The following is a 22,231-nucleotide window of genomic DNA, read 5'->3' as shown; positions in this document are numbered from 1 at the left end:
CCAGCCCTGCCCTCTGGCAGTGGGGAGCCATTCCCTGTGTCCTGTCCCTCCATGCCTTGTCCCCAGTCCCTCTCCAGCTCTCCTGGAGCCCCTTTAGGCTCTGGAAGGGGCTCTGAGCTCTTCCTGGAGCCTTCTCCTCTCTAGGTGAGCACCCCCAGCTCTCCCAGCCTGGCTCCACACAACAGGCAATACTGAAGGAATAAGGAAATTCCTGAGCTGTGCCCATGCACTCACAGAACACGTTCCTGCTGCTCCCAGTTCCAGCCCTGGTCACTGGACAGGTGACAAGGGACACCTGGGGAGCCGAGCTCTGCCCCAAGGCCAGGCACCCCGGGCTGCTCCCACCCAGCTCCTTTTCGGAAGCTCTGGGAGCGTGGCAGGATCGAGTGTGCAGAGTGCAGGGAATGCACAGAAGGCAGGAAAAGGAATCCCAGGGCTCACAGGAGGCAAGTACTGGAAAGGTTTTGTGTAGCAACATCTAAAAAACGAGTCAAAGAAAATGAACCACAAAAATTTCATTATTACTTCAATGCCCCTATCAGCAATTTTGTTTTAAAAAGTAAACTAAAAATCAGCATTTTAAAACTGAAGTAAAAAGGAAGTTCCTTAGACTGGAAAAGCTTTTGCCTTATGCACCTCTGAAGATAATCGCCTGTACAAGCTCCTGACACAGCACGAGCAAACTTCTCCTGACTCCCAATTGTGCAGCTTCAGCCTGTTCTTTTGCTCCATTGATCCAGGCAGAAGACTCCTGGATCAGCTTTTTTTCCTCCCTCCCCAACTTCTTGAGTTTCAACTCCGAAGGCTTTAAGCCAAGGCTCAGCGTGGAGGTGTGGGAAATGCCAAGGAAGGAGCAGGTGAGAAAGGGGAAGTCTCTCTTCTTTTTTAATACTTTTGGGAGACAGAGTGAAGGGCTGCAGGTTGGATTCTGCCTCCAAGAGCAGCAGCATTTTGCCTTCTAGACTGCAGAGAGGGAGCCTGGAGCTGAAAGCAGCAGGAAATGAGCTCAGTTTAAGGTACCCACAGCAGGTGTGAGCAGGACCACACCCAATGCCCAGCACCAGGACCTGCAGCACATCCTACCCCTGGCATCACAGCCCTTTCTGCCAAGTCAAGGAATTCTTTCACAGGATGTCAAGTGGAGAGAGTGTATTCCAAGTTTTCACTCACACTCGAGCTTCCTTAAGAGTTTAAGGTTTTAGTTGAAGACTCGAGTCCACCCAGCCCCAAAGCTCTGCCCTGGGCCATGCTCATGAGCTGTGTTACTGCCTGGGCACACCTGCCAAACACTAAATAAAAAAACCCATAATTGCAGTATGCCTGGAGGCGTCTGAATGTGGAAAGAGCATGATTAATATTAATAAGTGTGATTTCATAGTAGGCAGAAGTACAGAAAATAGACAGCACTGTGCCTTAAGCCCTAGAATCAACTGGGATTTTGGCAGCACATGCTGGAGAAGACAGTAGCAGCTGTCAAGTCACAGCTGGAGTTGCCTCTGGTGAAGGTGATTGAGAAATGGGATTAAGGAAAAAAACAACACAACAAGTAAAATTCAAGGTAAAATAACAGGCAGAGGGAACAGACGGCTGAGCTAACAGGCCTGCCTTGCTCGCACAGCAACCCAACAGTTCCGAGTCGCACATTTCCCTTTTTCCTTCAAGCACAGCCCCAGCCTAACTCACACTTTACAAGCTGTTTTTTAACCACTTCTCTGGCATTCTCAGCTCTGTTCTGCAGGGAGGTCACTCACACAAAAAGGCTGTGCTGGGGTGACCCTGGCTGGGCACCACCAAGCCCCTCTGTCACTGCCCTGGGCAGGGGACAGAGGACACAGGGAAAGGCTCTGCGTGGGATAAGGGCAGGGAGAGATCCCTCAGCAGGTGCTGCCATGGGCAAACAGGCTCAGCTGGGGGAAATCAGTTCCATTTCTTGCCCATCAAATCAGAGCAGGAAACTGAGAAATAAACCCAGATCTTCAAACCCTTCTCCACACCCCTCCCTTCTTCCCAGGCTCCACTTCACTCCGGATTTGTTCTCCCTCCTCCCCCTCAGAGGCTCAGGGGATGGGAATGGGGCTCTGCTCAGTCCATCACACGTTGTCTCTGCTGCTCCTTCCTCCACAGGCCTTGGACTCCTCCCACTCTGCCCCTGCTCCAGCCTGGGGTCCCTCCCAGGGCAGATTCTCCAGGAGCTGCCCCAGTGTGGGTCCCTTTATCCATGGGGTCAGTCCTTCAGGAACTGCCCCAGTGTGGGTCCCTTTATCCATGGGGTCAGTCCTTCAGGAACTGCCCCAGTGTGGGTCCCTTTATCCATGGGGTCAGTCCTTCAGGAACTGCCCCACTGTGGATCCCTTTAGCCATGGGGTCATTCCTTCAGGAACTGCCCCAGTGTGAGTCCCTTTATCCATGGGGTCAGTCCTTCAGGAACTGCTCCAGGGATCCCTTTATCCATGGGGTCAGTCCTTCAGGAACTGCCCCAGTGTGGGTCCCTTTATCCATGGGGTCAGTCCTTCAGGAACTGCCCCACTGTGGGTCCCTTTATCCATGGGGTCAGTCCTTCAGGAACTGCTCCAGTGTGGATCCCTTTATCCATGGGGTCAGTCCTTCAGGAACTGCCCCAGTGTGGGTCCCTTTATCCATGGGGTCAGTCCTTCAGGAACTGCCCCAGTGTGAGTCCCTTTATCTATGGGGTCAGTCCTTCAGGAACTGCCCCACTGTGGATCCCTTTCCATGGGGTCACGAGTCCTTCCAGCACATCTGCTCCAGTGTGGGCTCCTCTCTCCACAGGATCACAGGCCCTGCCAGGACCCTGCTCCAGCAGGGGCTTCCCACGGGATCACAGCTCTCCCAGGCATCTCCTGCTCTGCCCTGGGCTCCTCCAGGGGCTGCAGGTGGATCTCTGCTCCCCCATGGATCCCCCTGGGAGCCCCATGGAGCCGGCTGCTGTTGGCTCCTTGGACATGGGGGAAGCTTCCAGCAGCCTCCCCAATACCAAAACCTGGTGACACAAACCCCACACAAAGGTCAGTGTCCTCACAACACCTGCGGGGCCCTAAATGAGATCACCTGGTCCCATCCCACTGTCCCCTGGAGCAGCAAAATGGGCCATGAACAAACCACTCTACTCTTTTCATTCCCACAGGCTCCTTGTGGAGCTGCTGCCCAGGCTATGACCTCTCAGTCAGCCACATTTCTGCTATTATAAAATTGCCAGAAAATCCTAAGGATTTAAAAAAACCAAACAAACAAACAGAGCAGTAAGTCCCAAATCACAAAGGGCCCCACAGCAACCGCCCCTGGACACACCCTCGCTGACTCACTGGAGTTTATACCACAAAACAATGCTCACAGACACTTCCCGTGTTCTCCAGCACTGCTGCTCCTCTGCCACATCTATTTTTGCGTCCACCGGGGGTCTGGACATCAAAAACCTCCTAATAAAGAACAATCTGAGGTGAGCTCTTCATGCTAGCCTCCAAAAATCACCAATAATACACAATACTTCCTTAAAGCAAAAAGTCACTAGCTTGAAACTAAAACAGCAGCAGCATTTAAAACACCTACTACAAATGCAAACTGCTTCGGAACATCATAATTAGTAAATGGCAAATATTAGGAGTTATGGGAATAGAGATCGTTAAAGCAGACTTTAATCGCCCAGCATCTCTTCCCTTCCGTGTGAAAATCCAGTCAGCACACACTTGCAGCATTAAACCCACATTAAGAAACAAACTGCTTCATTTCTGGAGTTGTAAAAACAAAGGTTAAATATCTGCTTCAGCACAAACCCTGTAATTTTTCCACAGCAACTGTATTGTTTTGCTTTGCACAGCTAATAATACCTGCCCTGCTTTGCACCCACTCATCTCCTGAGCGAGGCTCACGCTGGAATCACCAAACCAGAACAAACATCCAAGGACTACATTTGCCATTAAGGCTTCTGGAAGTACCTCTCCTTTCAGTTACACTTCATTTATATAGAGTAGCAAGTTGAAAATACACTTTTTTTTTGCAGCGAGCCCTTTTCCCACTATTTGTAACAAAACAAGCAGCTGCACAGCAATTCAAATACTCCTGGAGCAATCCAGAGATGCCCCCAGGGCTGCTGCTCCTTGCCTGGACACCCTGTCCCGTCCCCTGCCACCTCTCTCCCTGTCAATTCCGAAGATCCCCACCCATCTCAGCCTCCTCATCTCCCCCCTTCTCTGCTCCCATGGTTTCTCAGCCCTATTTTTTTTGAGCTGCCAGTTCAACCACTCCACTCATTTTCCCTTTTTAGCCTCTTTTGTCCCTCCATGGGGACAATGGTACCTGTTCTTGGTACATGGAACAGGGAATGGGCACGACCCCAAGGCTGCCAGAGCTCCAGGAGTGTTTGGACAGCGCTACCAGGGATGCCCAGGGTGGGATTGTTGGGATGTTTGTGCAGGGCCAGGAGTTGGACTGGATGATCCTTGAGGATCCCTTCCAGCTCAGGACATTCTGTGATTCTTCTCACACATCACTTCCAGAAACATCTGGACCAGTTTGATGGAATTGAAGATAAACATGAACTTAACACTACCTGACCATCTCAGTCTAATGGGAAAAATTATAAACAAATTAAAGCAGTTTCTCATGCTGGAAAAGTCTGGGCAGCCTCAGAATAAAACACTACCAGAGGTGTCTCCACCCAGGTCTGCAGCTTCGGAGTGGATTTCGATATCCAAATCCAATTTCTTTGGAATTTCTGGAATTGGAGCTGGGTGTTTCTGGATATGCAGAGCTGGACATTGAAGGGAATTCCAGGATTTTCCAAACAGCTGCACAAAGAGCATAAATTATGCTGAAGGCCTCCAATGGGGATGTGATGTCCAAGTTTTATTCCTCCCTGTTCTCTGTCCCCACCGCAGCCTGGCAGGCAGCTCTAATCTGCAAGGCCTGGTGCTGCTCTCGATCAAACACACAGCATCAGTAGGAAGGGAAATTTGTGGAAGGAACATAGCATTAATTAGTACTTGGAAGTTGAGCAACTTACTAGGAAAAGACTGATAAAAGTGTAAAGTCCCATTTTACTGCCTAGCCCCTTTCATGTCTGTCAGAACAGCAGTTAAACTCCCCCAGAAAGTCATTATTGATTCAGAGCTTGATCCAAAGGCAACTCAAGTCAATATGACCCGACCCTGCAACACCTCCCATGTCAGACACTGCAAGAGGCCCGAGCTACCTCCAGACACTCCTGAGGGCAGGTTTGGGAGGTGTCTGCACGTCCCTAAATCACCTGCATGATGCACCTCACTCACTGTCCCCTCCTAACACAGCACTGAGCAAACAGCCCCACGTCTGAACCATCCCTCTTCGTGCCAGAGAGTGCAGCTCCCCCATCCCACGGGGTAAATCAATCATTTATTTCTCCAGAGACTGAAGGTTTGTTCCTGACCTCCACCTGAGGGGCCTGAAAACCAGACAGCCAGGGTCCACCCTGCCACTTCATCCACAGAGCCCCTGCCCCACCAGCAGCACCTGCTCCTCCAAAGTGACACCTCTGCTTCCCCCAGCTTCCCACAGCCAGGGTCCCTCTGTGTGTCCCTTTATTAATTAGTTTATTAATTGCTGGGGTGTCCTGTGCAGGGCCAGGAGTTGGACTGGGTGGTCCCTGTGGGCCCCTTCCAGCTCAGGATATTCTCTGATTCTATTAGTTCATTTTCTAACATTATCTCCCCTTCAACCTAATCAACATGCAATTAATACAGATTTAAACCAACTGGAGTTTGAAATCCAAAAGTGACAGGGAATTAACACAACTTTAGGTCTAATTCTCCCTCCTCCCAATCTTCTGCCTCACTCTATTGCATGATTTATATTGTTAAGTGGTTTGGGAACAGCCCGTTTCTCACTGGTTTAGAGAACCAAGTATCAGGGACAGGAACCAGTCAGGGCCACTGGGCAACGTCACAGCCTAAGGGAGAGGGGATCACTTCATCCAGGGCCATTCCAGCCCTTGGGTATGGATGCCCAGCAATTGCCCTGCACAGGAGGCAGAACTGCTGCCCTGGGCAGGGCCCAGCCCTGAACAGGCTGCCCAGGGAGGGGCTGGAGTCTCCCTCAGCGGGGATATTGCAGAGCCCTCTGGGCACAATCCTGTGCCCTGTGCTCTGGGATGGCCCTGCCTGAGCAGGGAGGTGGCACCAGGGACCCTCTGGGGTCCCACAGCCTGATCCACTCTGTGGGATTCCCTAAGGAGGAAGAAGCAAGCCCAGCATCTCTCCTGCCTTGCTTTTTCTGTTCCCACCTCTCTGATGCCAGTTCCAAGGATCCTCAAATAACCAAAATTTGTCTGCAAGGTTTTCTTTGTTCTCATATCATTCCCCACATAAAAACCTCATCTCTTCCCATCCTTGAGACATCCCTTCAGTAATACATAAGGGAACATAAATCCTGAGCTTACATATTTTTTCTAATACTACTATGTGTGACTGGTGGAGCATCACACAAAACATCAGAGTTAAAACTGAGCCCTGAGCCTTTCCTGCTGGATCCTGCTGCCCTCAGTGGTGACACCAGTCCCCTCTGATGACAAGAACAGCAACTTCCAGCAGACTGGAATCCCACATTAGGGTTTTGGGCTACACTTAGCAAAGGGAAAGGCACGACGTGGTTTACACCAGGGTAATGGTTATTACTGTTATTGTCTTGTCAGAGCAAATAGGGAAAACTGAAATAAAATCCAGCAGAACAGGGGGTTTATGTTCCCAGATATTTAAAGCATTCAGTGTTCCAGCCCACCTCACTGAATGCAGCAAATACTAAAAACACACAAAGGTCAACAAAAATTATTTAAAATCCAATAATGGAATATAAGCGAGCTTTAAAATTCATTAAATGGCTTTTCACTTTTTTATTCTCCTCCTCTGCTTCGTGTTTGTAAAGTGTGATCAAGCAACTGCTTTGGAAGAATTAGTAGTAATTTGGTGCAAACGTGAGTGCCCTCATGATTTCATTTAAAGTGTAATATAGGCAAAGACCCAGAAAGGAATTCTTATCTTAAAATTAACCTCTCACTTTACCTTTATGCTCTGAGAACAGGCACAACCACGGTGGGCCACTACCCTACCCAAAATAGTGCATGAGCTCATGAAGATTAAAACTAAGGTAAAGTCAATTCTGAACCAGCAGGTAAGAAGCTTTGCTCGGCTCTCTGAGGCTCGAGGAAACAGCCAGAGTAACTCGGCTGGGGCACTGCTGGTGTCTGTTAATCCACTGCTGATTTCTCTCTTGTAGTGCTTTTCTGCTTTCTGTGTCTCAGCAGCACTTGGACACACCAAGGAACAGCAATTTGGATTCCAGTGCCCACAACACAGAAAGGCCCTGCTGTTCCATAGAGGAGATGGGAGCAAAGGAAGCCCGGTATCCCATTTGGGTGCTGGGGAACAGAGTCAGAGGGATTAAGGATGCTCAGAGGCAGCACATGGCACAGCTCAGCCCTTCCCAGCCTGAGCCTTCCCCTTCCAGAGCCAGGGAACTGCTGGGGGCACTCACACCTCAAACCACAGGAAGAGACCCAAGACCAAATGGCTTTAAACTGCCAGAGGGCAGGGATGGATGGGATATTGGGAAGGAATTCTTCACTCTCACCCTGGCACAGGGTGCCCAGAGCAGCTGTGGCTGCCCCTGGATCCCTGGCAGTGCCCAAGGCCAGGCTGGACATTGGGGCTGGGAGCAGCCTGGGACAGTGGGAGGTGTCCCTGCCACGGCAGGGGTGGCACTGGATGGGCTTTAAGATCCCTTTCCAACCCAACCCATTCTGTGATTCTAAGTCATTTCCACTTGCACATAGCTGAGGGTACTAAAGGGGAGAGGGACCAAGGCCTCCCCTTCCCTCCTTCCTTCCCGAGCATCCCATGCTGACACATCACACTGCTGGTTCTCTGCACTGGAATTAAGTTCCCATGTGCACCATGGCACACCAGCTGTGAGGGAAGATGTGCTGACTGACTGCGTGTGACATAGCCCCAGAGCTCCAGAGCTCTCTCATTTTCCCTGCCAGCAGGAAGAATGGTGCTCCTGCACACCAGCCTGGGTCACAGAGCCCAGGGAGATCCCTATTTTTAACACATCCATTAAAGCAGAGTTCTCAGATTACTCCCCCAGCAGAGCCAGTGATGCTGTCGGTGTTTCCTGTTCCAGGGCAGAACAAGTGCTGGGACATGGCAGACAGCCCTTGGCATCGCTCTCTGGGGTATCAGGGATCAGAGTGAATCCCAGGGAGGAGCCCCTGGGAGGGCAGGATCACAGCAACGGGGATTCATTACACAGCGAGTGCCGAGTATCAGATTTTAAAAAGGAAAACGCAAACTGTGGTTTTTATCCAACTCACCAGGAATTTTATTCCTTTTTCAGGCAACTTTGCATCCCCTCAGGGACCCGAGCAGCAGAGCCCTGAGCTGCACCCCGAGCAGGCTGTGATGGCTCAGCACAGCCCTCTCCTCACACAGTTTTATGTCTCGTTGCATCATTCCTGCATTATTTTTAGATAACCATCAGGGGATGTCAGAATGTGGGTCGATAGCTATTAGATTTATAGGCAGAAATAGCAAGGCTTGTAACTTGTAACTAAGTGTGTAAAGCACTCAACAATTTCTAGAACAAATCTGACCGTGGGGACTGGGGGCTGGAAAATACAGTTGCTTGTACTCCCAGAACTGTTTAGGAAAAATAATCTCCGTGCTGCTCGGATCCATTTCTGGAGTTGAATCACTGCTGTTGACTCACAGGAGGGTCAATACCCCAAGTATTCAGCTTGAACAGCCCTTTGCAGACTTTGATAAGGACACCTTACCAAAAATAAGCCTCTCTTTTAAATTTAATCTATCAACATGCAGAATGCCCTCAGCTACATCCCGTGGCTCAGGCATGTCTGGAGGAGCTGGAAGCTGGCAGCCTGCCAGCAACATCTGGAACAGATGTTCCATTTTAGGCAAAGATTAGTGGTGTGAATCACAAAATCAGTAAAGCCTCCTTGGGTACCTGAGAAGGCTCATTTCCCTCTGCTGTTGTGCCCTGTTAACAGGTGGGTTTCTCACAGGCTGCATTTTCTGATCAGCAACACTCGTGCTCTCTGCCAGGAGAGGGTAAGGAGGGAGGATGGTGGCCTGGAATGGACCAGAAGATTCTCCAGAATCCAAGCACATGGACAGCACATGCCTAAAGCCAACTTCATCCATCAATCCTGCCTGGTGAAGAGGGGAGATCTCCAAGACAGCAAGCACAGGATTGCTCCTCAGCAATTCCTGCTGCCCTACAAAGGCCTCAGGGTATCCAGGATGCTTTGGGAGCCCAGCAGGGGAGACCTCCACCCAGGCAGAGTCCTGCCCTCTGGAATGGCAGCTGGAAGCCTGTAGGCATTGAAACATCTCTAGATGTGCCTGCTTCTCCAAATACATCCAATTCTCTCCCTGGAGACACAATAGGACACGGCTGATCCAGACTGAGGCTTGCAAACACCACTGTTATTCACATAATTACAGCACCTCTGTAGGTGTTTTGTATCCTTGGGGAGATATTTCTCACAGCTGCACAACTGAACAGGCAGTGTAAATCTAATGTACCTGTGTGAATTCTGCCAGCCAGGTAAGCTTCTGTTCTCCATTCAGGGAGACCTGAATTAATATGCAAAACTAAAACACCACTGTTGTCACTGTGTTCTGGTCACTGCTGTTGCAGCCCATGAACCCTGTGTTGTCTCTGCACGACAAATGCATTACTGGCTTATTACTCATTCGTTGTCAATGACAGGGAATATTTGGACCATGATGCCAAACAACCATCAAACCCCCAAATTATCTATCAGTTCCTTGTCAGATGGGTTGGAAACTAAATGTCACATTCATGTCTGAGCTTCCAGATGCTTCTAAATGTCTATCTTAGCCTCATCTTTTAACTCTGTTATTTCTCTAAGAAGTATTTCCTTTATTCATTCCTTGATTGGTATCAAACCCAGTTCTCAGGAACCTGCTAGGAATAATTTACAGGCAGCAGCTCTCAGGTGCCTTGAGCCTGTGCAGACCTCTCTCCTGCTGTGAGGAAGTTTAGGCTAAGAACTTCTAAAAGCAGGTACTGAATGCATAATTTGCATTATTCCTACTAGGGAATACGGCAACCAAACCTGTTGGGTACATCCTAAACATTAAAGTGGCAGTTTTCATCAAGTTGCTATATAATATGTAAAGGCCATACAACATAATACAGTTATTTTCTACTTCAGAAACATCCTGGGAGTGGGATAGACAGGCAAGCACCATCCCAGCTGCTCTGTGACAACCATCAGTTAACACAGCAGCCACATCCCCATCCTTTATCACTTATCTCCACATCACCATTTCTTATATCAAAGGATTTCACCCACCAAGGCTCTGCTCCTATGAAGAACTGTTTTAGTTCAGTAACATCATTAAAGTTTGGGCCCTTCTGCCTACAAACAGCTTTTCCCTGCTCTCAGTTATTTACACTTAGTTATTTATCTTAATCAGGGGATTTCTTAGCATTTAAGTTAATATATTACCTACCTGTTAAAACCTTAATATTACCAGACTGTGGGTGTAGTGCTAGTACACTCTCCTAAATGCTGATAAAACCACTTTTAATCTGACTTATTTACATATATAATTTCTATACTCAGTGGTTAGCTAAGTTTGTAATGTGTTTGGAGGATGATAAGTGTTAGAGAAGATAAGCATTATCTTATCCTTATGGGAAGCAATTCCACGTATCTCCAAAGTGTTTTAAGTTAATTAAGTGCCACTTTACAAGGATAGCAACACCGTGCTGAGGGCTGTGATTCAGTGTCAGTTCCATGTCCATATGCAACCCTCCCAAAGTTAATTTCCTAATTGGATAAGCAGATGAGAGCAGAGCCAGAACACAGGAGGCTGCTGGCATGTGCTTGGCCGTACCTCAGCACATTCACATTATTCCATGTGCAAAAGCACAGATGCAGGCTGCCTTAAAAAATGAACACAGGCTTATTTCACCCCCAAGGAATGTAAAGTTCCTCTTCAACATTTAACATTTGGTAAAAGCAGCAGTTTAACCTGTGCATTTCTTTAGCATGGGGGAAGAAGCCTTCTCTGCTCACCCCTTTTCTGGCCAGCTTCACTTCAGCACTCCTTCATCACTTCTCTCTCTTTTACAGCAATTTACAAAGAGCTGTAATTCTCCCTGATCTTATACATCAAGTTGGACGGGGCTTGGAGCACCCTGGGATAGTGGAAGGTGTCCCTGCCCCTGGCAGAGGGCTGGAACTGGGTGGTCTTTAGGGTCCCCTCCAACCCAAACCATTTTCTGATTCTATGATCTGTTGAGAGACTCTAAAATAAAATGTAACAGAAGAGCTCTGGATGAGTCAGCAGTGCCCTTCTGTTCTCTGTCTTACCAGTATTTAGCTTGAAGTTCAGACTTTTTGTACTATTTTCCCTCACTACTCAGGTAGATGCCACATCATCCCTGTGTCATTGGCTTCCAGGCAGCTGAGCACTTACTGGAGTCTGCTGCTGCTGTGAACCCACCACTATCCACCACCATCCAAAGCCCTAGGGAGGGAGCTTGTGGCCTTTGCACTGCTCAGAGGCTTTAATCCAAGAGCCAGACCTCTGCTGGACACAGAGCTGGAAGGTGGCTGCCTAGGAGGTTCCTCAGGTCCCCAGTGAGCAGCACAAGTAACCTGCTCACATCTTTTCCAGGTGCTCAGCTATGGCAGGTACAGGGGATGGCTCCCCACACCCAAAACCAGGGTTTATTTAGTGCTCTCTCCCCCCTGCACCCCCTATTTTCCAGTGGCAGCACCATTTACTGACCCACCCTACTGAGAGGGTCTCACAGTACCTTTGGACACTGGACACAAACACCAGCTGTCCTCAAGCCATGTCACTCACCCTACAGCCACTGTGATGTTAAAGCTTGGCCCACCTTTGCTGTCTCAAAGTCTTATAAATGCCCAATTCCTCAAATTCCTCATGGTCATCACTGAGTCATACATACATTAGCCTCAGAAGAATGGCATTAGCTAATGGGAAGACTTTGCCCAGCACTGCCCAGGAAGCAGCACACGGCTCCTGAAAATGCTGAATGCTCCCTTCTGAGTCTCTGCTCCCTGCAGCTCCTCACCTGGTCACATAGCACAGAAACCCTCTCTTTGTAAGCACAGAGACAAACTGAAAAGTTCATTTGTGCAAATCTCCGTGACGTTGAAATAATCTGGATCACAATTTGTGCTTATGTAAATGTCAGCACACAAAAAACCAGGCTTGGATCAGAAAGACAAGTTGTAGTTAACACCCAGAGTAAAATACACACATTCCTTTCTGACCTTCATTAGCTTTCTCTGGACATCTGCTGGACAAAAGAATTCCATCCATAGCAGTGACTGCAGAAATTACAAATCCTCTGAACTCCCAGATCACTGCCTGCACATACAAAGCCCTCCATTCCAAAGGGTGCCCTCGTACCTCTCTGTGTGGGAGCCATCAGTTAGAGACCAGCAAAGAGCAAACCCCACACAACCTGTGCAACGAGTTAAAGGGCTTTCAGAAATGAACAGAGCAAATGTACAGATTGAGCCACGTTTGGGACAGCTCTCCTTGCCCAGAGAGGAGTAAGAGGGAGCCTGGTGTTATTTCCAGAGTGGCATGGCAGAGAAACGTCATTCAGACACTACGATTGTGTCAAATCCCTCCTTTCCCAGCGCCAAGGCAGTGTTGTTTAGGTGTTTTCATGGCTGACCTTTACAGAGATAAATAAATACACAGACATAAAACATGAGGGCTGCTGTACCACCGAGAGCTGTTATTTCCAATCTGCTTTACACTACATGACTCACAAACCAAACCCACAGCAACGGTACGATCAGATTGCTCATTTCATCTGTACAGAATGGAGCTTTTGAAGAGATTCAGGTTTTTAAAGATGGCTTCAACTCCCACTGAAATCCAGCCAAGTCCTATAATGCAGAAGAAATCCATAGCTGGCTGCACCCAGACTGGGTTGTAGTTTCTCTCTTTGGCCAAACACTTCCCAATGCTCTGTGAGGTGCAGGCTTTCCACATGCCACCCTACGAGATACTTTATTCCACGATTTTGTAGCTGCTAAACCACAGGTCAGAAACATGACCTTTTAGAACCAAATGAAACATGACCTTTTAGAACCAAAAGAGAAATCTCTCAGTGGGTCGTTGTGCAAGGAGCTTGGCCCAGAGCTGAGGAGGGCTCCAGCACAAAACTACCCACGTGAAAATCAAGGAGAAGTGGTGAGCTCCTATTTGCACACTTCCAGCAGGCAGGAGATTTCAGAGGTGCTCCTCAACTGCCCAGGATGAATGCTGATCAAGGCACAGAAAATTCCTGGAGGGGAAGCCAACCCAGCTGCTCCTCATCCTCAGTCCCTGGGACTGTCCCAGTGCCCCTGACGGCTTCCTTTCAGTGCTGGTGGGTGGTGGTGGGGTTCACCTGGCCCCCCACATCTTGCTGTAAACCCGAGCCCTACTGAAGCACGGCTCACAGCCACCCCTCAGAGCACTGAGCACACTGAGCTTCTCTCAAAAGCACATGTACCAAATATACACTTGACCCAAAGTTACATAAGCGCCGTGCCAGAGCTATTTTTCAGCCAGACTGATCAGCGCTGCTATAAATCACCCCAGGATGCAGAGGCCAGACAAGATGTCACATTTATGTGCTCAGCTTTCTGCCTGCCCTGAGAAAACGTTTGTGATATGCCAACATATCTATTCCCTCTCTGCCTCCCCTGGTGTGTAGGTGCATGACTGCTGCTCAGCACTGAGCAGGCTCCAGCACAGCGCTCCCCGTGCCCACAGCAGCCTGGGGACAGCACTGAGCTGTCCGTGCCCCTGCAGCGCGTCTCAGCAGCCCCGGCCAGCGCCAAGAGCAGCCCCCAGGGCAGGGCAAGGAGCCCACGTTAACCTCCACAGAAGGGCAATAACCGATAACCTCAGCTCACCCTGTGTGTGTGCAGGGATAGCAGACTGCTGCATGATCCCTTGTCCTATCCTAGTCCAACGCCCTGGTGTAAGGGTCCTGTCCTGAGCTGCAGTTACTGCCCAAATAACTGCCTAAATCCTCCTGGAAACTTATGCCCTAGCAGGATCCAGAAGCAGGCAATTTCACAGTGTGACTGCAAATAACATTCAACTTTCTACCTTATTCCTTGTTATTCTTACGCTTCACCTCTGTTTATCACCCAGCAGTGCTGCTTCAACATCTCGTGGTGCCAGGCACAGGCAGGGCAGGTTTCTCACACGAGTGTATAAAGTAGGAATATCAATAACACTTTCCTCCTCAGCTGAGTGCTCCAGTGCTGTCCCCAAAGCCACTGCCTGAGCCAAGTGCTCCAGGAAAGCCACGCTGCATCCCTGCACCTGCCTCTCCTCCTGGTGCAAAGGGACACCAGCTACAGCCCAGGTTCAGCACAGAGACACAGCACACACCAGCTCTTGGTTCAGCACAGCACAGAATGGGGCATGAGCTCCATATTCCAAACTCAGAGAGGGAATCACACTGACACTGCCAGAAACACCAACTCTGCTCATTCCGACACACAGAAACTCGCAGGCATTAAAACTACGGAGATTGGAAGCAATAAGCAAGACCCTGGATTGAAATTGCACCCCCAGTTGTGAATCTGTGGGGAACAACTTTTAAAAAATCAGCTTCCACAGTGAGTGTTTTAATTAGATACCTCACCTAGATTTTCTTACATCTCTACAACGTGTTTCTCTATCCTGCACAGCATCTCTAAAACTCCCTTTCCACATCTCAGAGCTACTGAACCTGGTGAGATTTTAATAGAAATCCCTTTTCTGTGCTATAAAGAGAAGCATTACTTGAGATTTTAATTAGCAGTTGTCAGTGCTGAGCCATAGGAAATACTGAATAGTTTGCTTAACTTCTTAGAGAAAGTGCTTTTGCTTTCTGACCTTCTGCACTCAAATGATGCAACACACTTGAGCCATTAAAAACTCCTTTCCAAACCCAGCTCTGTAGGAGTAAAAGCCATTCCCTCGATCGATACACACTGTGCTGCTCCAACCCGTGTTCGCCCACTGCACACCCGGCTCGTTTGATGCAGAAATCGTGCCACTGTCATTTTCTGACCGCCGCTGTAAATCTGAAAGGCAGCATTCTGTTATTACCATTTCCCTCCATCCTGTGCAAGGTACCCCGGGCTTTAAACACACACGGAACTTGGAAATCAGATGCTAAATCGATTCAGTGCGTCAAGAGCCCGTTTGCACAACAACAGAAAGGAGAGCAGGGGTCCGTCATGCAAACTTCAGGCAAGGCGGGCACCTGCTCCGAGCCTCGGTTCACCACCGACCCTACCCCAAAGACATTAAAGAGCAGGAGAACTACTCCTACCATTCAGCTGCCTGTAGACAATGTCTTCTAGGAGCGAGAGCCTCTTCAGCACTGCATCCTGGATGGAGCTGATGCCGTGGGCTGTCAAGTTGGCCACTTCTGCCCTGGGATGGATGTCATGGAAGGAGTCGCTGCTCTTGGTCGTGATGGGTCTGCACTTGGCCAGGAAGAGGACGAAGCCAGCCACGGCGATCAGGTTTAACACCAGCAGGACTTTGACTCTCCTCAAAGAAGCCATCAAACTTCCCGAGGGCCCCCGCCAGCCGCCGCGCTGCCGGCAGGGCTATGGGAGCGGGCAGGCGGCCGCCCGCCGCTGCGCGCACATCGCGGGGAGCGCGTCCCGGCCGGCCGGGCTGGCCGCACGACCGCGGCGGCGAGCGGAGCGGGAGGGCTGGCGAGCAGCGGCACCGCTCGCCCAGGCGCGGCGAGCCCGCCCCGGACTACGGCCCCGCAAAGGAGGCGCGGCCGGGGCCGCCCGCCGCGCTCCGCCCGCCGCGCTGCCGCCGCCGCAACTTCATGCCCCGCGCAGGGCGGCCGCGCCGGGGCTGCGGGGCGGCCGCGGGGCCGAGGAGCCCTGCGGGGCCGAGGAGCCCTGCGGCAGCAGCGGCGGCAGCGCCGGCTCCAGCGCCGACCCCCGCCCGCCTCCCGCCTCCGCCGGCCCGCGGGGCCGCTGCTGCGCGGCGCGGGCCGGGCCGGCGCCCTCTGCGCGGGCGGAGCGGGGCCGGGGCCGGGGGCGGGCGGGGGCGCGGGGCGCCCGCCCCTCACGGCGCCGGGGAGGGGGCGGCGGAGCGGCCGCGGCGGAGCCCCCGCCCCGCGCAGGGCCGGCGGCTGCGGCAGAGCCCCCGCGCAGCGCCCGCGCCTGCGGAGAGCGGCCCGGCCGCCGCCACAGCCCGGCACGGAGGCCCGAGCGCGGCGCGGGGGCCCGGGGGCCGCGGCGGGGCCGAGCGGGCAGCGCGGCCGGGCATCGCTCCCGCCGGCCCTGCGGGGTGCGGAGCGCCGGGGCCGTGCGGGGGATGCGGAGTGCCGGGGCCGTGTCGGGATGCGCAGTGCGGGGTGCGGAGCCTGGGCTGCCAGGGCCGTGCGGGGATGAGGAGCGCGGGCTGCGGGGTGCCGGGGACCGGGGCCGTGCGGGGATGCGGCCGCGGGGCTGTAACGGGGGGAGATGGGGCCGCTCGCGGTAACGCGGTCGGGCTGCTCGGTGTCACAGAAAGTTTGAGTCCCCCGGGCCGGTGCGTGGCCCTCTCGTGGATACTGCTCCCCCCGTTCCCGGATGGAAGCTTTGTGCTCTCCCTCGGAACCCTGGCTTTCCCGACCCCGGCACGGAATGACAAAGAAAGCTTCCCCAGGCTCCCCAGGCCTTCCGAGCCGGAGCGAGAGAATGACTTCAGAGCTGTCACCACTCTCCTTAGTAAGGATCGTCAGTACCTCAAACCCTGACATGAGGTAAAGTGATAAACATCATAAACTACAATTCACATCCAACGTTTTAATGGCAGAAAGCTGAATCCTCTCATGAGAGCACAGCCACTACTGAACAACCCCACTAACCCCCCTCTTCCGAGCTTTATCCATGTACCACAGTTAACCCTGCCTTTCAGAAAGATGGCACCAACACGGATTAGAAATTCAAACAACCTTGAGTCATTGTATCCTACAAGGCAACTTTTCAAAAGGTAAGAATAACCCCCCTCACCTTCAAGCCGTAATTAAAAAAAAAAAGAGAAACAAAAAAATCAATGCCATGGAAACAAACCTAAAATTGCCTTGGAGGATTTGGAGTTTTAATTTTGTCCTAGCTGTACATGAAGTCTTTTATGGCTTCTGTGTTCAGACCCAGGATCCTGCTACAAACCTGGAGAAGAGACAGGCACATAACTCATAGTCAGACCCTAAAATACTGTGGTCAGTCCATCATCCACAGCAGGTTCATTATTCTGCTAAGACGGTGAAAATGTGAATGATGTGCGTGACATAAAGCTAGAAGTACCTCAGAAATTGCTGAAATCCAGCTTTTGGCAGGCACCGAGGGGAAGCTGGTTTGGGGGTTCTACAGGGGTGTTTTGGCACATGATAAACAGAAGGTTTGTTTCCAAAGCTGACAACTGAGATTTTTCTTCTCTATAAATAAAAGCACTTTTTATTAAACAAATAAACAAACACCACCCCAACTTGGCAGAGTAGTTTACCAAAAAGGGAAACCACATGGCCTCAACTGCCAGGAGCAGAAATACTTGTGCAAGCAGAAAAGTACCTGCTGCTTATTCTGAAGCAGTCTGGGATAAAGACTCGTTCCCGTTGTCCTTCACTACCACTGCTCCCACTGAAGTCAGGCTGGTGCATTACACAGAAGCAGCAAGATCTATTTTAATTATAAACCAGTTTGGGAAAAGCTGGATTTAAAAACGTTTGGCACGTGGCTGTTACAGATGATCCCAATGGAAAAAAAATAATCTTAGGATCTTAAAAAAGAGAATGCAAGAATTTGAAGCAGCTCCTTGCTGAAGCACAAGGTGAGCATTTTTGCCACCAGTTTCTTTAAGAAAGGAGCAGAATTAAGTCCCCAAAAAAGCAGGAGGGAGGGAGAAAGCCACAACTGCCCTTAGGGCGACAGATGGCCACAGGGCACCTGGCACCGTGAGTGTGTGTGGTCCCGGGGAAGACAGCATGGCAGGAGAAAATAAAGATGTCCCTAAAAAATGCAAGGAAAAAAATATCTCTGTGGGAAATAACATGAGAGCAAAAAATTCAGAATACACATATGCCAACAGCCCCCCTGCCCTATCCGGGAGGATTAACTTCCAAAAGCTCCCCAGGTGTCTGTTGTTGCTGCTGCTGTTCTTTTATTCGGGGGAGAGGCAAGCAGCAGACCTTGAAGCTGTGCTGGCTGACAACGATCCCATCACCTGGGACTGTCCCCAGCCCAGCTACATCTGCCTGCAGGAGAGCTGGCCCTGCTGCTGGCCTCGGGGGCAGCTGGGCAGTGCTTCCCTTTGCAGAACTCCTACGGGAACCAGCCTGAGGAAAATCTGATCCCCCTTCCTGAACTGGTTTGCAGCATTCCATGTTCCACAGGCCCCTTCCGCCGTGCCACTCTCAGAAGTAATGATTTTCCCTTCCTTTCTTTCATGTGGGAGAAGTTATTTTGGTTTTGTTCAGTTGTACTCCAATCACTTGTGGCCTGAGGACCAAGCAAACCCCAAAGTATTCACACCAAGCATCACATTCCCTTCAGTGTGTCCTGAGAAGCTCCCCCCAGCATGTTCTGAACAAGGCTCAGCTCTCTGGGACTGCCAAGGAGCCAAATGCCACCTGTGCCACCAGAGCTGCAGAATTATCCACAAACAGATCCCTCTGTACCTCCCCTACAGCAACAAGAGAGCCGAATGCTTTAGATAACAAACAACAATCAGGATCCAAGAGTCCGCTGAGTCAGAGACTCACAGAATCACCGAGGCTGGGAATGACCTCCAAGATCACCGGGTCCAAACATCAAGGCCGCCCCATCACCCTGCTCAGCACTAACCCCTGTCCCCAAGGACCACATCCACACATTTTTGGAACACTTCCAGGGATGGTGACTCCACCCCTGCTGTGGGCAGCCTGTGCCAGGCCCTGACCACCCTTTCAGTGATGAAATTTTCCTAATATCTAATTTAACGTCAGCTTGAGGCTGTTTCCTGTCACCCTGCCCTGAAGATGGACACCAACAGGACACGGCTGTAGGAGACCAGGAGAAGTTATGCTTTGTGGCATTCCAGTCCTGAGAGTGGCTTCCCCACCCATATTTCCTTAGAGCTTTGCACCCCCAGAACAGTGAACTGAATCTCAACAGCAAATCCAAAATGGTAGCTTGAAAATGTTTGACAAGACCCCACTCTCTAAATCAGGGTTCAACCAAGGCATAGCTCAGCCTCCACTGGAGAGTGTGGAGGGTTTTTTTCTATTTGTCATCCTTTCTTTTTTTTCCATCTTCATTACATTCCTACCAGGGGAAAAAAAAAAAAAAAAAGGCTTGAAACATTGTTACTAAATAGAGAGGAAGAACTAAAGGACATGGCTCAGTATCGGGCAGAGATCAGTTTGCATGTCTAATAGAAAAATTCTATTTTTGCCCATTCCAGTGGAGTTCTGTGAAAAGCACACACGCACTTTTCAAGTGCTAGCCAAAATAATTACTTCTCTCCTTCTGTGGGGGGAAAAAATCCACTAAATCATGAATATTCAATGGATTGGTTAATGACATAGTAATGCTTTAGCTGAAATCTTTGCTCCTTAAAATACAGCCAACACGAGCTGCCAGTTACAAGAAGAATTAAAAATACAAAAATAACTTGATTTGCAGAAGTTATCATCCCCCGATCGCTTCAGGAGTGTGTGATGGTAGCATGATACCATGACAGATCTGGGGCAGACTGTCTTCACAATCTGCAAGATGTAAAACAGGCCGGAAAAAATAGTTTCTGTTACTCACTGGAGCTTCTGCCAGTGCTGGGGGTTCTGCAGGGCACGGGTGCCTTCCCTCAGCACCAGCTCAGCTCTCTCCCAGCTGATCCCAGGCCCTGCACCCAGTTACATTTCCAGCCTTGTAGCACCAGCACAAAGGAAAAAAAAAAAAATGCTTGGCTCTTTTAGCTAAATTTCCTTGAGTTGCATAAATGAGCCTTTCTGTGACCAACTCCCTGTATGAGAACAGTAATCGGCTAAAGAAAAAAACAAACAAAACCGAGCAAAAATCTGCAGAAAAGGTTCAATTTAAAGCCAGTTTTGGTTCCTCTGAATCTTGCTGTGAGTGCAATTGAGTTATTTCTTTGTTTTCGGGCTTCAGGTGGTGCTTAGGAGTTGCATCTTCCCTTTCTTCTCTCAGGCTCTCAAGAATTTCTGATTATTCAGCCTTCATTTTGTTGCTTTGCCACTCAAAACCACCTCTGAGAAAGCCCCACGTCCATCAGGTAGGTGAATTCAAGCCTCCATGTTGCTTATGAGCTCTCTTTTTCCCACTGGAGTTTTCTCCATGCCAGAATCTGCTCCCTGCAAGGGTCACCAACATCGCTGTGAGGCCCGGGCTGGTGAAATGAGTGAAACTTGTATAGAAAGATGTTTTATCATTTTCAGAAGCCAATATTCCAAAGCTGATGGCTCACTCTGCTCTCTCTGAGCCATTTCTGACAGTACTTCAGGCACGTTTTTAACATCAAGGAGTGAACCCTTTATCTCCAGCCTTAACGTTCTTCTCCACTGTGGGAACAGCTAATGCACAAAAGTAACTTTCCTCAGTGTTATCTTCAAAGCTGGGAACATATTTAGTTCCCTGTTACAATAACTCCATTCATATTTCATGAATGTTTAAGTTCAGCCTGTGAGCATGGACAGCTCATCACTGATATATTGGGGAAATGCTGTGAAAAAACAAACAACTTATTGTACTTTTAGCTTATGAGATTGCTTTATGGCTCCCTCAAGGATATTAAAAAGATCTTTGCTATGGTTATCAATAAGTATCTTTCAGGATCAGCATTTATAAAGCTTCTAGAATGGCTTCAGCTCTTGGCTGACTTCAGAAATTAAGGACCTCACTCCCAAAAAAACAAAATCATAGCTTAAAGTCAACTATTCTTCAGTTTGGTTGCTTTGAACTTCAATATTCATCTTGATGACCAGAGTCTAATTCTTAAATCATTTTATTATTAGAGCTGGTTTGAAAAGCTTCAGCTTCTTTCTTGAAAAACAGGGGGGAAGGGAGAAGAGCAAGAGGAGCAAGTTCATTGAAATTTTGATAAATCATCAAAAAATCAGAAAATCCATTTTAAATATTGACTTTTTGTGTGACTAGAAAATAAATTCTCTCTTATTTCTTTTTCATTACAGAAGATACTTATATGGCCTAAGTTATTTCAGCACCTAATCATCACCTGATAGTCCCTGAGCCAGGGAATACCATTGTTTCTTCACGTTACACCAGCAAAGAAAAAGATGCCTGAAGACCTTTGAAAAAAACCACAGAATCTCAGACTGGTTTGGGTTGGAAAGGGACCTTAAAGCCCATCCCATTCCACCCCTGCCATGGGCAGGGACATCTTCCACTGTCCCAGGCTGCTCCCAGCCCCAATGTCCAGCCTGGCCTTGGGCACTGCCAGGGATCCAGGGGCAGCCCCAGCTGCTCTGGGCACCCTGTGCCAGGGCCTGCCCACCCTCCCAGGGAACAATTCCTGCCCAATCTCCCATCCAGCCCTGCCCTCTGGCACTGGGGAGCCATTCTCCTGGGGTTTAAACTCCCAAGGGAACCAAGAGATGACACAAAGGAGCTGGCCAGGACTAAAGCCTTTAGGAGCCTTGAGGACAAGAGGTCATTTTGTCACCAGACCCTTGAGTCCCAGGCTGACACACTCAGCTGACACACTCACCAGCACCACAGTACGGCCATGCCAGTGGGGAGCAGGGAAATGCTGAAGGATCCCAAAGCCAAACGGCAGCATCCCTGTTCCTGTGAACATCGGGACTGCCTTTCCATGGCTGTCAGAAGGGCAGATCTGCCACTGCAGCCAAGACAAAGCCCAGAAGTCAGTATCAAGACAAAGATCAGAAGTCAGTGTGCTTGGATGGAGGAAACCCCTCAGGGCTCAGCTGTCTCCCCAAAAGCCTGGTCTTGCCTCCTGTAGCAATCTGGCCTGTCCCACAGCAGAGCAGAGCCCAGAGATGGAGCATCCCCTCTCGGCTGCTACTTGAGCCTGGCTCTGAGGACCTTCTGGATGCTACAGCTCATGCTCAAGAGGGACTTCTTTTCCTGTGACTTAGACCAAGCCCTCAGCTTAAGGTCAAGGCTCAA

At 50.0% G+C, this 22,231-nt stretch overlaps 1 protein-coding gene and 1 long non-coding RNA gene across 2 annotated transcripts in view; one reads left to right on the top strand and one right to left on the bottom strand.

Annotated features, from left to right (window-relative positions):
- Positions 1 to 16,043, bottom strand: part of GALNT17 (polypeptide N-acetylgalactosaminyltransferase 17) — a 210,254-nt gene extending 194,211 nt beyond the window's left edge. The window contains exon 1 of the mRNA XM_032129759.1: positions 15,409 to 16,043. Coding sequence (XP_031985650.1) covers positions 15,409 to 15,646 — 238 coding nt within the window. The 5' untranslated portion in view covers positions 15,647 to 16,043. The remainder of the gene's footprint in view (positions 1 to 15,408) is intronic.
- A 511-nt stretch (positions 16,044 to 16,554) lies between these two features.
- On the top strand, positions 16,555 to 21,440 carry LOC116454108. Its single transcript, XR_004244009.1, has 3 exons — positions 16,555 to 17,081; positions 20,273 to 20,357; positions 21,274 to 21,440. It is a non-coding gene; the product is annotated as an uncharacterized LOC116454108 (long non-coding RNA).
- Positions 21,441 to 22,231: the final 791 nt, after the last annotated feature.

Source organism: Corvus moneduloides, chromosome 20 (assembly GCF_009650955.1).
Source record: "Corvus moneduloides isolate bCorMon1 chromosome 20, bCorMon1.pri, whole genome shotgun sequence".
In the NCBI taxonomy this organism is placed as follows: Eukaryota; Metazoa; Chordata; class Aves; order Passeriformes; family Corvidae; genus Corvus; species Corvus moneduloides.
This window is presented reverse-complemented; position numbering and strand designations above follow the sequence as displayed.